Below are 15080 nucleotides of genomic sequence, written 5' to 3'. Positions count from 1 at the left end.
TGAAGGCCAGGGACGTATACACCACGCCAGACATATTTCCCCCTGGCTTGACCAGGATCAGAGGCGGGATGCAGAGTGATCTGTTTCTTTGCATTTTTTTTTAGTTCAGCTCAACACAATGTGCAGTAACAAATGGATATTTTTGTTACCTTTTTGTATGTGTACTGATATTCTTTGTAGTTTCTTATTGCACTTACTTAGGTGAAATGTAGAGTGTTGCTATACCCAAGCAAAATGGGTAACATTTGTTTTGCATATATGTAGTACTGTAAATGTTATTTTGGAATAAAAAACTCTAAACTTTACCAAAACTAGAAAAAGTAAACTGATTTCCACATGCTTGTATGAACTTGAATACATAAAATGGCTTCATGAAGCGAAAGCATACACAAATGCTTCTGATGGTAGTAATAACATTTATCACATCAGTGTTTATTTAATGCTCTGTAAGAGATAAGCATATAAGAAATAAGCATACAATAGCTGTTTGTATTGTTTTGGTGGAAGCCTGTTTTGAGACAACAAAACATGCAACACTGATTTTTAAGTGCTGTTGTCTTTTGCAAGAGATTTGTGGAGTTTTGACAAAGTAGTTAAACGGTAAAAGTGCAGTGAAAAAGTTGAGAAACATTCAGTCATAATTAAGCAAAACGTATAAATGTTCTTTTAAACGTTGTGTTGTACCATACAATTTGTTACACAGCACATCTATTAATATTTCATATAGTAATTGTAACATCCATGCCACAAAATACAACCACTTATCTCCATTGTAAAATATCTACATCTTAGTTAAGGTATATTATAAATGTCTTAAATGGTGCAAACTATGTAACTGTGTATTGAACTCTAATATGATATTAAACACAGTATTATCACACCCGTTGGCAATACAGCATGTAAATATTTAGCAAACACTTACCGTAAAGACTTTGACATCTTTTCTTGCTCGGATATCTTCCACTAAGCCAATATGTTGGTTTTTAGGAAAAGGGATTGTGCCTAGGACAGAGCAGGCAGAGCTCTCTAGAACCTGTCTAACAGAGTGGATGAAGGCCTGACTAAAAAGTTCCATCTTCCCAATCTCATCTATAACAAACACCCTCTTGTTTTCCACCTGTTAAAAAAAAAAACATTTTAATGTAAGAAAGTCTGTAACATATGTAAAGGTCTGCTAGGCAAATATTATAAGGTATATATAACCCTGATTGTTAATCCATACAAGAATAATAATAATATTTAGCTGGTAAAAACCAGTCAAAATGCCATCAGAAATTTACTCACTGGCTGGATCTGGCTCATGAGCCACTAAATAACCCTGGTTTAAAATTTCACTGCACACATTTACATTTATCATTTAGCAGACGCTTTTATCAAAAGCAACTTACAGTATACAGTCTAAGCAATTGAGGGTTAAGAGCCTTGCAAGGTCAGATATGGCATAGAACACATTATTTTATTCCCTGCATTCATTCCCTTTTTACAAAGTAAATCAATATAACTACCTTTTAATTTTATTTAACACTCAGTTTGGTAATTACCCACAATGCTGCCTAAATCCAGTGAAGTAAATACTGCTTTGCAGTCACAGCAACAACCATTAGCATACTGTATAGGCCGCATTATGTGTACTCTTTTTCCTCAGCTGTTTGGCCTGGCTCTTAAAACTTCATGTATTGCATTTAGGTCATCTTACCTCCTGCATAGTGTCTCTCATGCTGGAATTGAATTCAAACTATAACTACTTGCAGATGACTTACTATCATAAATATCCAGTCCAACTACTAGCTTCTTTGTAATTTCAGCTCCACCAAATGTAACATCCAGTTTAAGTTTAATGGGACCTGAATTTGGTACCTTGGGATCAGCATAACTCACACATTATCTTCACTCTTATCGGTCAGGTTTTTCCTTTGTTCAGAGATGGAAGAACTCATTTGTGATATTGAGTGGTAGGATAAATGCAATAAAAAGTAAACATTTTATCCAATTTTTCATTTCTGTTCCATTATATTTATGTGTTTTTACCTAAACATTGTTTTTCAAACTCATGACCATTGTATTGCCTCTTTTCGTAAAATGGTGCTTTGAGTTCACAGGGCTTCGGCGTTCGCTCGTTCTCTCAATGTTCGAAACTCAGCCGGAATTGAATTCAAATTCAAATTCAAAATCGCCATGTGTGAACTACTCAACAACTCGGATCCGAGCGGCTGAATTTATATATCTAGCATGTCAAATATCTGGATATGAGTCGGCCGACTGGCAACGAGTGCTATGTCAAACAGCCAATGAGAACGCAAGATACAGGGTGAGAGGAAACACGGTATAGGAGTGTAAAAAGGTGGGAAAGGGGCATACTATAGTTTATATCAGAATACATCGGCACATACACAAGTTTTACAGTATTTCTGACCTTATTGTTCTCTACAAAACATAACACCAACGTTGCATTGCAAAAAATATTTATTAACCTCCAACTCACTATAGAACAATCCATGCTGTTCGCGTAGCCAAATACACTCTGATTCATTTATTTTTTTTCTCCTTGCTTTTACGCTGCACATCAGCGCACAAACTTTGATCGCTCACTACTTGTTGACGTGCATTTTTAAACGTGGTATCATTAAACCTTTTATCACTTCTTGCGTTTGTTTTCGTGACAAAACATAGTTTGGGAGACCAGAGAAGCTCTCCTGCGATTCCAGTTGGTGATGGGGGGTTTCACAATATACGACCTATCACCGATCAGTCGTGTAGTGTGAAAGCCACACTGACTTGAATGACTCCCGATTACAAGAGATCCAGTTGTGTAGTGTGAACTTGGCATTACTTGATTACATCCATAAAATAATCAATTGGCTTGCTATTTAAGTTTTTTTCTATATTGCCACTGCTTAAATCTTTAAATAGCCACTATAATTAAAACCAAAAGCAGTTGGAAGGAAGAACTGGGGGTAGCATTCGCAGAACAAAGGTGGGTGGGAGCATTTTGCACATCTCTGCACTTACTGTGAAAGATAAAAGATCTAACACATTATACATATCATACATAAATATACATTATACATCATACATCATACATAGGGGTTTTTGGTTTGTTGGTCCTGGATTCTGTAAAGTTGCTTTGAGACAATGTCCATTGTAAAAAGTGCTATATAAATACATTTTGACTTGACTTTTGATACTAAAACATATTTAAATTACAGATTCATGAAATGTAGCTTCTTGATATTATGCACAAATTGTTATCTTGTATAAGTTTTTTTCATATTAATTTTACTTGTATTAAAGACAATATGGGCCTGTACAAATCTGTGAACCACATTATTAAGAAATTTGGAACTGGCTTTTAATCAAGCTCCTAGTCTCAATTGCTTAGACATTTCAAAAGACATTTTTAGGAGTTGTAGTTCTATGTGCTGTAAGGGGGTCTAATGATTTGATGAATGTACTGACTTGAATTTGGCAGTGAGAAATGAGGAAAATTTTTTAGTCCTGAAATGACCGAGTATGTCAGTAAACAGACTATACATTTACTTACACTTCTAAAAAGAGGCAGCGCAAGCCTCTCAAATGAGGGCAGATCAACAACATACTGGCCCACCCTATATTTGTGTCTGTCAGCTGAAACTTCTGTTCTAAGATTACAAATAGAGAAAGGTTGTTAGAAGCATTGCAGAGATGTAAAATACGAAAATGGTAAACACACTGTTTATAAACAGCAATAAAGTAAATATGACATACTCCACTCTGGCAAGAATCCCTCTGTCACCATCGACTGTGACTACATCAAATCCCACTCTTCTCCCACTCTCTCTAACTTCCTCTGTCCAGAAGCCATCAATGCTTACACCAGTGGAGCTTAATGCTGCCAACAGTTTTTGGACTAGTGTGGTCTTTCCCACTCCTGAGTAAAAAGCAGAGGTGGAAAGAGTACTACAATATTGTACTCAATTAAAAGTACTATTACTTTAATGAATATTTACTTAAGTACGAGTAATATTACTAGTCTAAAAACCTACTCAAGTAAAAAGTAACTCATTTAAAATGTACTCAGAGTAAACGTTACTTACTTACTTTTTTAACACCAACAAATACCAAACAACAGTCATACTGCAAATCTCATAACTCAAAACAAGTCAAGGTTACAAGTATTGTGACTTTCACTAAATGACCCAAAGAAAACCTTCAAGATGTAAGACAAAACTTTGCCATTCTTTGACATCAGACTATGTTGTAGTGATGGGAATTATGGCTCTTTGAAGGGAGCCAGATCTTTTGGCTCCGTTCCTTTTAAAGAGCCTTTCAAAAAATGGCTCTTTGTTCTTTTTTCTACTGGGTACCCAGATATTAATATTAATGATGAACAATCATGCAAATTTTGCTACCTTGCCTTAAATGTAGGCCTGATTCAAACAACACTTAAACGAGAAAAAAAGATTTATTTTAAAAGGAAAAAAAACTACAGGGACGAGACATACTATGGTTGCATTGCATTAAGTTTCAGAAAAAATCCTCTCTTGTGCAGAGATGTGCCTGTGTTTGTTTCTGCTTTAAAACATAAGCGGCATGAAAAAATCAGGATTTGAATTTTGACAATAAACAGCTCTCATTATGACTGGTTGATTCCCTCTACTGATGCGAAGCGGAATGGGTGGATTACAGTCGATAAGAACTGCCCAGAAATAATAATATATGTAATGGCTCCCAGAAGCGCGACTTGGTTCCTTTCGTTCATTTTAAAAAGCCGTTCAATAGAATTGGATCGTTCGCAAACGACCCATCACTACTATGTTGTCAAATAATGAAACATCAAACTCCAAACATGTTAAACTTTTAAAATCCCCCTTCCCTACTCTATACCTAGTTTACAGCTCCTTTAATTTAGCACCAGTTTATTTTCCATTGCAGAATTCACTGCAGCAGTTTCCCAGACGCAATTTTTTAGCATTTTTTTTAATCAGTAACAGATGTTATTTAAAATGTAGCAAATTACAATTCTTAATACAAAACATACTTAAGTAAAAGTAAAATTACTGGTTGTAAAATCTACTTTAAAAAGTACAAGTACACCAAAAAACTACTCAATTACAGTAACGCGAGTAAATGTAATTCGTTACTTTCCACCTCAGGTAAAAAGACATATTATGCTATATGTATGTATGTTGCCTACTTGTACTACCAGGTATTTTAAGGGTTAAATTAAATGTACATAGCTCTGGTGTTGAGATGTAGATTTAACAGGGTAATACCAAACACCAGAGGTGGGAATTAACAATACACAAGAACTTTAAGTTGTAATTTAAATAAGTATTCACAATAAATATAAATTTCTTGAACTTGATATACAAAATCCATTTATTGCACTAATTTATTATTATTTTTTCCTAAATTTTTGGCATTTTCCACCTTTTCTCCCAATTTAGCTATTTCACCCCTCTGCCACTTGCATCACCCCCTGCCTGACTGAGAAAAACTGCAGGTTATCACACGCTCCCAACATATGCTGGACACTTTTTAAACCTTTGTCTCACAGACAGACATTTCGCATACAGAGATACGTACAAACATACAGATGCATACAGAAATGCTCTTCTGTGACTCCACCTAATTAGTTGCATCAGGTGTGCATAAGATAAAACACATTTAATACCTGGACTGGCTAGGGCTTTGCTGAGTGTGATGTTTAATTGCATGCTAGAAATATGGCTATGTTAAGAGAGTTATCCAAAAATGTAAGAGTTGGCACAAACAAACTTGCACAAACAATGAAAAGGATAGCAAAGGCTCTGAATGTTCTTAGAGATACAGTTGGAAGCATAGTTCGCAAGTGGCAGGACATGGCAGAAAGAGGAAGCTATCACCTGCTGCCATCAGATTCCTGATGTTACTGCAAAATACATGCACCAAGATATGTTGGCAGCAGGCACTGAAGTTTCAGTTTGCACAGTAAGGTGCATACTAAACACTGAAGATCTCAATGCCCAACCTCCAAGACGTACCCGTCTTCTGACCCAAAAGCACAAGAAATGTCGACTATAATACATACGGCACAGAAATTTTGGGTTTCAGTTTTTTGGATTGATGAAACATAAACAAAAACTTCTTATGCCTATGAATCAGCAGTATGTCTGGACAAGGAAGAATAAAGCATATGCTGAAAAAAACACCATGTCTACAGTGAAGCTTGGTGGTGGCTCAGTCCCTCTGGCATAGGAAACCTACAGTGCGTCATGCTTCCTGTGAGGAAGTTAAAGCTAGGGCATCAGTAGACCCTCCAACAGGACAATGATCCCAATCATACATCAAAGTCCTCCAAGGCAAAGTTTTAGGAAAAGTCTTGGAAAATTGCTGGCAACTTTTTGTCTCAAAGGCAGACATACAGAGATATGTACAGACATACAGATGCATACAGAAATGTTGTGTCTGTCACAGTTGCCGAACTTAAAACCAATAGAAAGTACAACCCCAAATCAGAAAAAAGTTGGGACAGTATGGAAAATGCAAATAAGAAAAAAATGCAGTGTTCCTTACATTTACTTTGACTTTTATTTGATTGCAGACAGTTTGAACCCAAGATTTTTCATGTTTTGTCTGCTCAACTCTATTTCATTTGTTAATAAACATCCATTTCTGCATTTCAGGTCTGCAACACATTCCAAAAAAAGTTGGGACGGGGCAAATTAGGGTTGGTAATGAGGTGAAAAAACTATATAATGATGCGATTCCAAACAGGTGATGTCAACAGGTGATTGTAATCATGGTTTGGTACAAAAGTCTTTAATTAGCAAAGATGGCCAAAGGATCTCCAGTTTGTCCACAAATGCTTGAGAAAATTATTGAAATGTTTAAAAATAATGTACCTCAAAGAAAGATTGGAAGGGATTTGCATATGTCTCTGTCTACAGTACATAATATCATTAAACGACTGCATCAAGAACCGCCACTCAACAATAGCTGATATAACCACATGGGGAAGGGATTACTTTGGCAAACCTTTGTCAAGCACTACAATAGAGAGTTACATGCACAAATGCCACTTAAAACTTTAATGGGCAAAACAGAAGCCTTATGTTAACCATGTCCAGAAGCGGCGTCGGCTTCTCTGGGCTCTGAGGCATCTAGGATGGACCATCACACAGTGAAAACGTGCATTGTGGTCAGATGAATCAGCAGGTGGTTATTGCTTTACTGTCCCAACTTTTTTTGAAATGAGTTGCAGGCCTGAAATGCAGGAATGAATGTTTATTAATAAAAACATGAAATATCTCAGGTTCTTCCTGTCTGCAATCAAATAAAAGTCAAAGTAAATGTAAGAAACTCCGTGTTTATTTATTATTTCCATTTTCCATGCTGTCCCAACTTTTTCTGATTTGGGGTTGTATTTGGTAGGATTTGAAGAAGGCGGTCTCAGCAACAGGAATATTAGTGAACTGGATGCCATTGCCCATGAGGAAAAACGTTTGTCATGAACGGGTTAAATAATTCTGAGACTGCAGTAGTTATTAAAAGTGACATTTTGTTTTGATTTGGAAAAAAAACCCACTTGTTATATTAAATGTGTTGAGCTATTTAAATTGTTCTTATTTGATCGGTTTATTGCAAGGAGCTAAGTTTGCATGGGGAAATTCTCCAACTCCAGGTATTAACAACCAGTTAGTCCTTGGGGCTTTGGAGTCAGTTTTAAACAGAGCATACAAGTACATAAAGTACATTTATCTGTAATTAAGAAAACCTAAGACAAACACAAAATGTAAATAACAATACCTACAAAAAAAATCCCTGTCAGAGCTATTCCTTTAAAATCAATTAAAATTATTTACTGTTATTAATCCACTCCACTTGCTATGCCACATTGTAACTGTCTATACAAATATTTATATTCATAAGTACTTAAACATTACCAAGCACCATGAAACTGTAATAACACAATTTCTGTCATGTAAATAAAATCTAAGAAAATGTTAATACACTTAAATAATTAAAGGTGCCAAAAGTGCCAATATGCAACCTAATTATGCCATCAAATAAAAATAATTAGGAAGTAGGCACAAATTAAAATTTACTAAAATCAATTGTCATATGTGCATAAGCTTTGGGTATAATTCACTCTAAATAAGTAGTAGTAGTAGTAATTATTAGTCCTAAAAAACTAAAATCACTCCACTGTCTTAGTAAATAGGATAAAACAAAAAACACTACAATCAATGTTATACACACACGTTCCCACATGTGCACACACACACACAATCAAGCTAACTCAATTAACTGGTTTTGCTCCCTATTTTATAAAGTGGTTAAAAACTGCACATTTTACTTCCAGCATGTTTTGCATTAAATAGTTGAGAAAATTATTATTATTATTGCAGGGATATCATGATATTTATTTATGATTTGACTATTTATTTTAATTGTTTAATAAATTTTTTTATTGTTTAAAACACGTAAATTATTTATTATTATCTTGTTACACAACATCCATCACTAAGTTAATGTCAAACACAGTCATGGACAATTTTGTATCTCCAATTCACCTGACTTGAATGTGTTTGGACTGGACTCCGGAGCTCCCGAAAACATGGGGAGAACATGCAAACACCACACATAAAGGACCCAGACTGCCCCACCTGGGGGATTAAACCCAGAACCTTCTTGCTGTGAGGGGACAGTGCTACTCACTGAGACACCGTGCCGCCCCTGGATATCATGATATTTACCTTTAATTATGTACTACTATGTCAACTATGCATTAAAAAGTCATTTATTTTTGGTTGGACAAGACTTATGTTAAGTTTTATATTTACTATATAGTGTAGTACACAGGAAACATTACATAAATATATGCAAGCCAAATTCCAAAAATATAGGCAAAAAGAAGTAGAAAAATGATGAAATGTCATTATAATCTAAGAGTGAGAGAAAAGTTGTGTCAAAAACCATCCTTTTACAGTGCAAATGAAAGCATGGTTTATTTAAATAAAATAAACTATTTTCACCTTAATTTCCCTAAAGGTAGTCACATGAAAAGTTCACTTCTCATCTATCCAAATTTCATTTGGCTCTAGTAAAAACATGAATTTTGTTTTTTTCTGCATTATGAATGAATTTATGGTCACCAAGTGCAATTTGTAAATTATATATGCAGTGCTGAAAGGGTTTAACAGCAGAATGTACAGTAAATTAAGGAACACTCAGTTACAGAAAAAAATATTATTATCAACAACTCCAAATCAGAATCGAAAGCTAAGACAGTATGGAAAATGCAAATAAAAAACACAATGTTTCTTACATTTACTTTGACTTTCATTTCATTGCAGACAGTATTAACCCAAGATATTTCGTTTTTGTCTGGTCAACTTGATTTGTTGATAACATCTATTCCAGCATTTCAGGCCTGCAATACATTTAAAAAAATTTGTGATGGGGCCAGTTTAGGGCTAGTAATAAGGTTAAAAAACTAAATCATGGTGTGATTGCAAACAGGTGATGTCAACAGATGAAAGTCTTTGAGGAGCAAAGATGGGCAGAAAATCTCCGGTTTGTCAATAAATGTGTGAGAAAATTATTGAGATGTTTACAAACAATGTACCTCAAAGATTTTGGAAGGGATTTTGCATGTTTCTTTCTGTACAGTGCAAAAAAAGCCTTATCGTAACCATGCCCAGAAGCAGCACTGAGTTCTCTGGGCTAGAAGGCATTTGGGATGGACCATTACACAGTGAAAATGTGAATTTTGGTCAGATGAATCAGTATACCAGATCTTTCTACAAAAAATAAATGCTATGTGCTCCGAACTGAAGATGAAAATGACTGTTATTAGGTACAAGTCCAAAAGCCAGGGTCTGTTATGGTAGGGGATTGTGTCAATGCAGTTGACAAAAGTAATTTACACTTTTGTGGTGGCAGCATTGATACAGAAAAGTAATGCATGTTGCCTTCAAGACAACATTCAGTTAAAAGAGAAGAAGCTCTGTACAGACTACAGAAGTTTCTTTAAAACAATATTTTATTCCGATCTTTATAGACCTTGCTTTGTGCACAGGAGCACAGTCATGCTGAAACAGGAATGAACCTTCCCAGTTGGAAGCATATAATGCCTTTATATAAATAATAAAAAAATTTGAAGGGGCAATTCAATACTTCTGTCCATTTAGCATAAGTATGCATGTATGTATGTATGTATGTATGTATATAGGACCCCACCCCCCAGTTGATTACTGATCTTGAAGCCACAAAAACACTGGGTGCAAACACCCCTCAACAGAGCAGGTTTGGCTTGGTTGGTCTGTCATAATCTGTGAAAGAATAATAGTACCACAAACTTCCTATATCAACCAGTTTGAGTTAATATCACCTAGTACAATGATCTTTGAGTTAAAAAATGGTTTCAAGGGGCTAGATATTTGGCTGATATTTATTTAAGAACCAAGGAAAGCAGTTGTGGTAGTGATTTTTTTCTTTTCAGCTGTTCAGTGGTCCAGGGCTTTTGCAGAAAGACCAGTATAGCACCTGTGTTATCTTGTTTTCAATCCATTCTGTTTTGCCACATGCAGAATGTGGTTGGCACTGTTTTTTGTTTTTTTTGGAATCTGGCATGTTTAGCACTGTGTTACTTCCATTTTAACATTGTAGAATCTTGGGAACAGAGGACATCAATTGTTGAATTTGGTGTTTATTCTCATTTTTGCTAAATCTAACACTTCGGCTAAAACAAACAGGAATGTCCATTAAACGGACGAAATTTGGATGGAACCACGTGTTGCTCCATAATGTGTATGCATCCATTAGCATTAACAGTGCCTTAATAGTTGTGCAAGTGATGCTTCAGTAGTACATTCTACTGAAGTACTACAAGCAAACTGCAGCAGAACTTTTTTTCTGGCAACCTTACCAAATAATTTCTGGTTAGGTAGATTGCATCAAATTGTATGTTGGGAGACATCTGATCCCAAAACATTACTACTACCTGCAATGATCGCTGTAGTTCCTTAAGATTTTTTTTGCACCATTCTGAGATTCCATAACTAAACTATCCTCCCTGCTTTGCGTGTGGTCAATATTAATATATCTCCCATCTTGGCAGATTCTTAACACCTCTAATTGCTTTTTTTTCTATTTTATTTATACATTTTCTCCCATTTTCTACCAATTTAGCGTAGTCAATTTGCCTTCCGCTGCTATAGGATCCCTGATTGCAGTCCAGGTGGGTATATTGCTGCTCACACCTCCTCCGACGCTTGCGCAGCCCTTAGCAGAACCCTTTTTCACCTATGTACTCTCTATCTGCCAATCAGGGTCCTTACACAGTGTTTGAAAACCCCACCCTGTCTGCTGCAGGCGCTACCAATTATGCCCGCTAGATGGTGTCCAGCTGACCGGTGGCAACACCGAGTTTCGAACCAAGGAGTTCAAAATCTCGGCGCTGGCATACTAGCGGAATATCCTGCTGCGCCACCTGGGCGCCTCCTCTAATCGCTTTTAAATGACCCATAATTGCACTGATAGTAAAAATGGGCATTTTACATCTGTCGATCTGTCTATAATTGCTGTATTTTCTGGTTTCTTAGTGACGGGTGAATAAATGAATTATGCTTGTGTACCACCTCATTTATATTCCAGTGCAACAGCAAGTCATTACAGACCATGTAGGTTTTCCCAAATAATATAGATAAATTATATTTAAATATATTTATAAAACATAAAATATTAATGGTAATATACTTTTGTCATATTTTATTCATAAGAACTAACTGGGGTGCCAAAAATTGTGACATAGATTTCGAAAAAGGTTTTTTAAATGATAAGATTTAGTTTCTTTTCTCTGTGGGGGCTTTGTAGGGTCATAGCAAATTTTACGATGAGTCAAACATGCTATATATCACTGAACCATAAAAATTCATAATAAATAAATAGGCTTTTAATTGTGTCAACATTTTAAACAATTTTTTTTATACTGACATTGTTTTATTATTTATTCTCTTAGCGTTAACTTTATTGATTCCTGAACATGTTTAGTCATATATTAATTTTATATTTATTACTGTTTTAATTATATATTATCCCTCGATCTAATTTGGACTTTAAATAGTTTAAATTACCCAGCAAAGTAATAAAATATTAAAATAAATATTAAAAGATATTACTTCCCATGTATATAAAATTAAGAGGGCTTATACATTTAGTCAGCCATGGCAAACAATAAATATATGGCAAATTTCAAATATTGTCTTGACTTTTAGGGTGAATAAAACGAAAGGTGTTTAAATGATAAATGTCTATAATGCGTATAAATTCTGCCAGAACATTTTTTTGAAGACAAAAGTATTAACACAAACAAAAATTCAAACACTTTACATAGTATGATCGTACGCGTCTGCAATACAGTTATTTTCAGTAGTTTTAAACACTTAAATGTTTTCATTAGTCAAACAACACTAGAGGGACGTGCAGATTCACACTACTGTTTTTACTGCTAAGTAAAAACGAAAAAAAATGTATACATTAAGAAGTTGGGAAAAATATGTTACGATTTTAAAAGACGTTTTTAAATGTTTTATAATATTGAAATCACTGTTGTATCACAGCAAATTATACTGTTTCTCTTAACAGTCACTACAAAACTCGGCTAAATATGCTTTCGTTATTCAAAAATGCTCTCCAGCAAGGTTAGAATTTTTGGAGAAATTGTTACCTTACCTGGGGGACCTGTCAAAAAAACGTGTTTTATCATTGCTAATGTTTTCTCTATTAGCATCGCGTTATTTTCTACTTCTTCGACGGAATTCTTCGATGGATTTCTACTTCTTGCATGTAGAGTTTTGAACACTCATGCCTCGCCTGCCCCCAAATGACTGGAATTCTTTCTCCTAACCGTAAAATGAATGGTATCCGCTTGTTAAGTCGTGACGTGTCGACCTTATGAAACGTCACATCCGGGTCCAAGTTGGCTGAGACCCCTCGTATTTTCAATATACCACAGTGCTGTGTCCGAGTCGGAAAAAAACTACCCAACTGTCTTTCTACCGCTTTTCTTGCAATTAGATATCATGAAGTAATATTTTTGTTCATAATTTAATGTAAACTGTCAAATTGTATATTCATTACACGTGTTTCGAGCTGTTTTTAATTTACATGTAATATGTTCATATAATTTACATGTGATATCCTGGATTTTTGATTTTTATAAGCTATAAACTATACTGATTAAAAGTAAAACCAAAGAGTCAGAAATGTCAGTTTTCATGTAATGAATTAAAAATATGACCGCTTACCTCTTGATGAGTTGACGTGAAATTAAATAATGACATGAACTAGTGTACTGCACATCTTGTCTATATATATATATATATAAAAGACCTTTTCTCGTCCAGATCGCTATTGAGAAGGACTAGAAGTTTATGACTCGTGTTTGTAAACCCAATTTCCAATGACAGCGACACAGAGTTCCATAAGTTTTCCACAAACATTATTTATTTTAACTTTCTTCTTAAATTGGCTTATCCATTAATCCAAGTTTCTTATAAAAACAAAATAAAAACTCAATATGTTCGCAATTGGCGTATAACAAACAAAACTACGGTAAAAAATCTATTGCTCCGCGTCCTCTTTCTTTCCGTATATTTTATATATATTTTCCGTATATAGAGCCAATACAATTCTGCCCTCTTAAGGGCTAACCAAAGAGGACTAATGAATAACAGCATACATTGATTACCAGAAAAAATTATCAATAGTTAAAATACCAAGTCTCCACTTCAAATAAGTATTATTTAACCAAACAGGAAATATTTATGACAATAAACATAGAAAATTACAATTAGTGCAATATTGCTTTTACAATATATATAAAAAGGTTCAGAGGTTCAGCCTTATCTTATCTTATCATATCATAATTGTTTGCGTTTGGACCCGGAAATGGTCCGAACGTCACGTGTGACGTCAGACTTAACAAGCCCATAAAACGGATAGTTCCGGTCAGAGCCGTAGAGACTTTCGGCCTTTCCCAAACCGTTCCCTCCTCACTAACACTCCACTACAGGGTGACACTCTATATGAAGTCACACTCTGTGCTGTGAAGGGTGCTTCCGATTAAGGGGAGGGTCTAAATTCAGGAGTCAACTTTGGGACGCCCTCTTTGCTTTTGAGCGGAAGAAGGAATCTGCCGTCACCATGGCTACAGATAGACGCTTTTCTCGCCTTGCTGTCATGTCTTGTGCTCCGTTATCATTTCAGCATCTCCAAGCGGGAATACGAGCTCAGGAGACGCAAGCACCTGCTACTTTATATAGTATAAATGTATAGTTATGTTTTAATTCTCCAAAAAATGGTGTTAAATATGATAATAATGTTAGTGATAGTATTGTTGGGGTAAAATAATTTTGCCATTTATGAAGTTTAAGTTCACCGATCACAGATTTTATTACTTTCTTTAAAAAGACTGAAGAAGACTGTGCCTAAATTTGCTCTAACACTTATGAGGAAACCTAATATCATATTTTACTGAAAATGATGTTGGAACCTATATTTGTAAAGCGTTTCCTCTATTCACCTGTCCTAGCTGCACTTCCGTGGAGTGTGGTGGTTGAGTGTGCTCTGGTGTACACTCGCTGTTGGAGGGTTGTATAGTTCACTCCCCCTCCGCCCTAATTACTTTGGGACAGCCCTTAATGTGGCGAGCACTCACGTGAACGCGCAAACTGAGACGGAGTGAAGAGGCGGAGTGGGTAGGGAGCGGATTGGGATTGGGGGATTATGTTCTCTCTACCGCTCTGGTTCCGGTCCTAAAATCTGATTTGCTGAGCCGCGTTCGAAGCCGTTGTAAAATCCCCGATATACGCACACCTATGACCACCTCACATCATTCCATATTAATACGCCACTGAAAAGAAAAAGAACAAACTTGGTTGAACACTATTTTAACCCATGTAATATACATGGAAATGTCCAGATTAATATAAACAGTAATCCTAATCATTAGTCCAAAAAATAGTGTATTAGTGTTTGTGGAGGAACGTTTATTGCGAATGTTATGTTCGCCCTCATGTTGCCTAGCAACACTGTTAACGGACTACCTGATTTCG

At 35.5% G+C, this 15080-nt stretch overlaps 1 protein-coding gene across 3 annotated transcripts in view; it reads right to left on the bottom strand.

Moving 5' to 3' along the window:
* ntpcr (nucleoside-triphosphatase, cancer-related) overlaps positions 1–12931 on the bottom strand; it is a 68095-nt gene extending 55164 nt beyond the window's left edge. Inside the window, exons 1-4 of one of the 3 annotated variants that reach the window (XM_062995852.1) lie at positions 12697–12931; positions 3745–3907; positions 3542–3638; positions 923–1117 (exon numbers count right to left, since the gene is read on the bottom strand). In XM_062995852.1, coding sequence (XP_062851922.1) covers positions 923–1117; positions 3542–3638; positions 3745–3907; positions 12697–12754 — 513 coding nt within the window. In that variant the 5' untranslated portion in view covers positions 12755–12931. The remainder of the gene's footprint in view (positions 1–922; positions 1118–3541; positions 3639–3744; positions 3908–12696) is intronic. The other 2 variants (XM_062995853.1, XM_062995851.1) reach the window with 2 other exon arrangements.
* Positions 12932–15080: the final 2149 nt, after the last annotated feature.

Source organism: Trichomycterus rosablanca, chromosome 5 (assembly GCF_030014385.1).
Source record: "Trichomycterus rosablanca isolate fTriRos1 chromosome 5, fTriRos1.hap1, whole genome shotgun sequence".
Lineage (NCBI taxonomy): Eukaryota > Metazoa > Chordata > Actinopteri > Siluriformes > Trichomycteridae > Trichomycterus > Trichomycterus rosablanca.
This window is presented reverse-complemented; position numbering and strand designations above follow the sequence as displayed.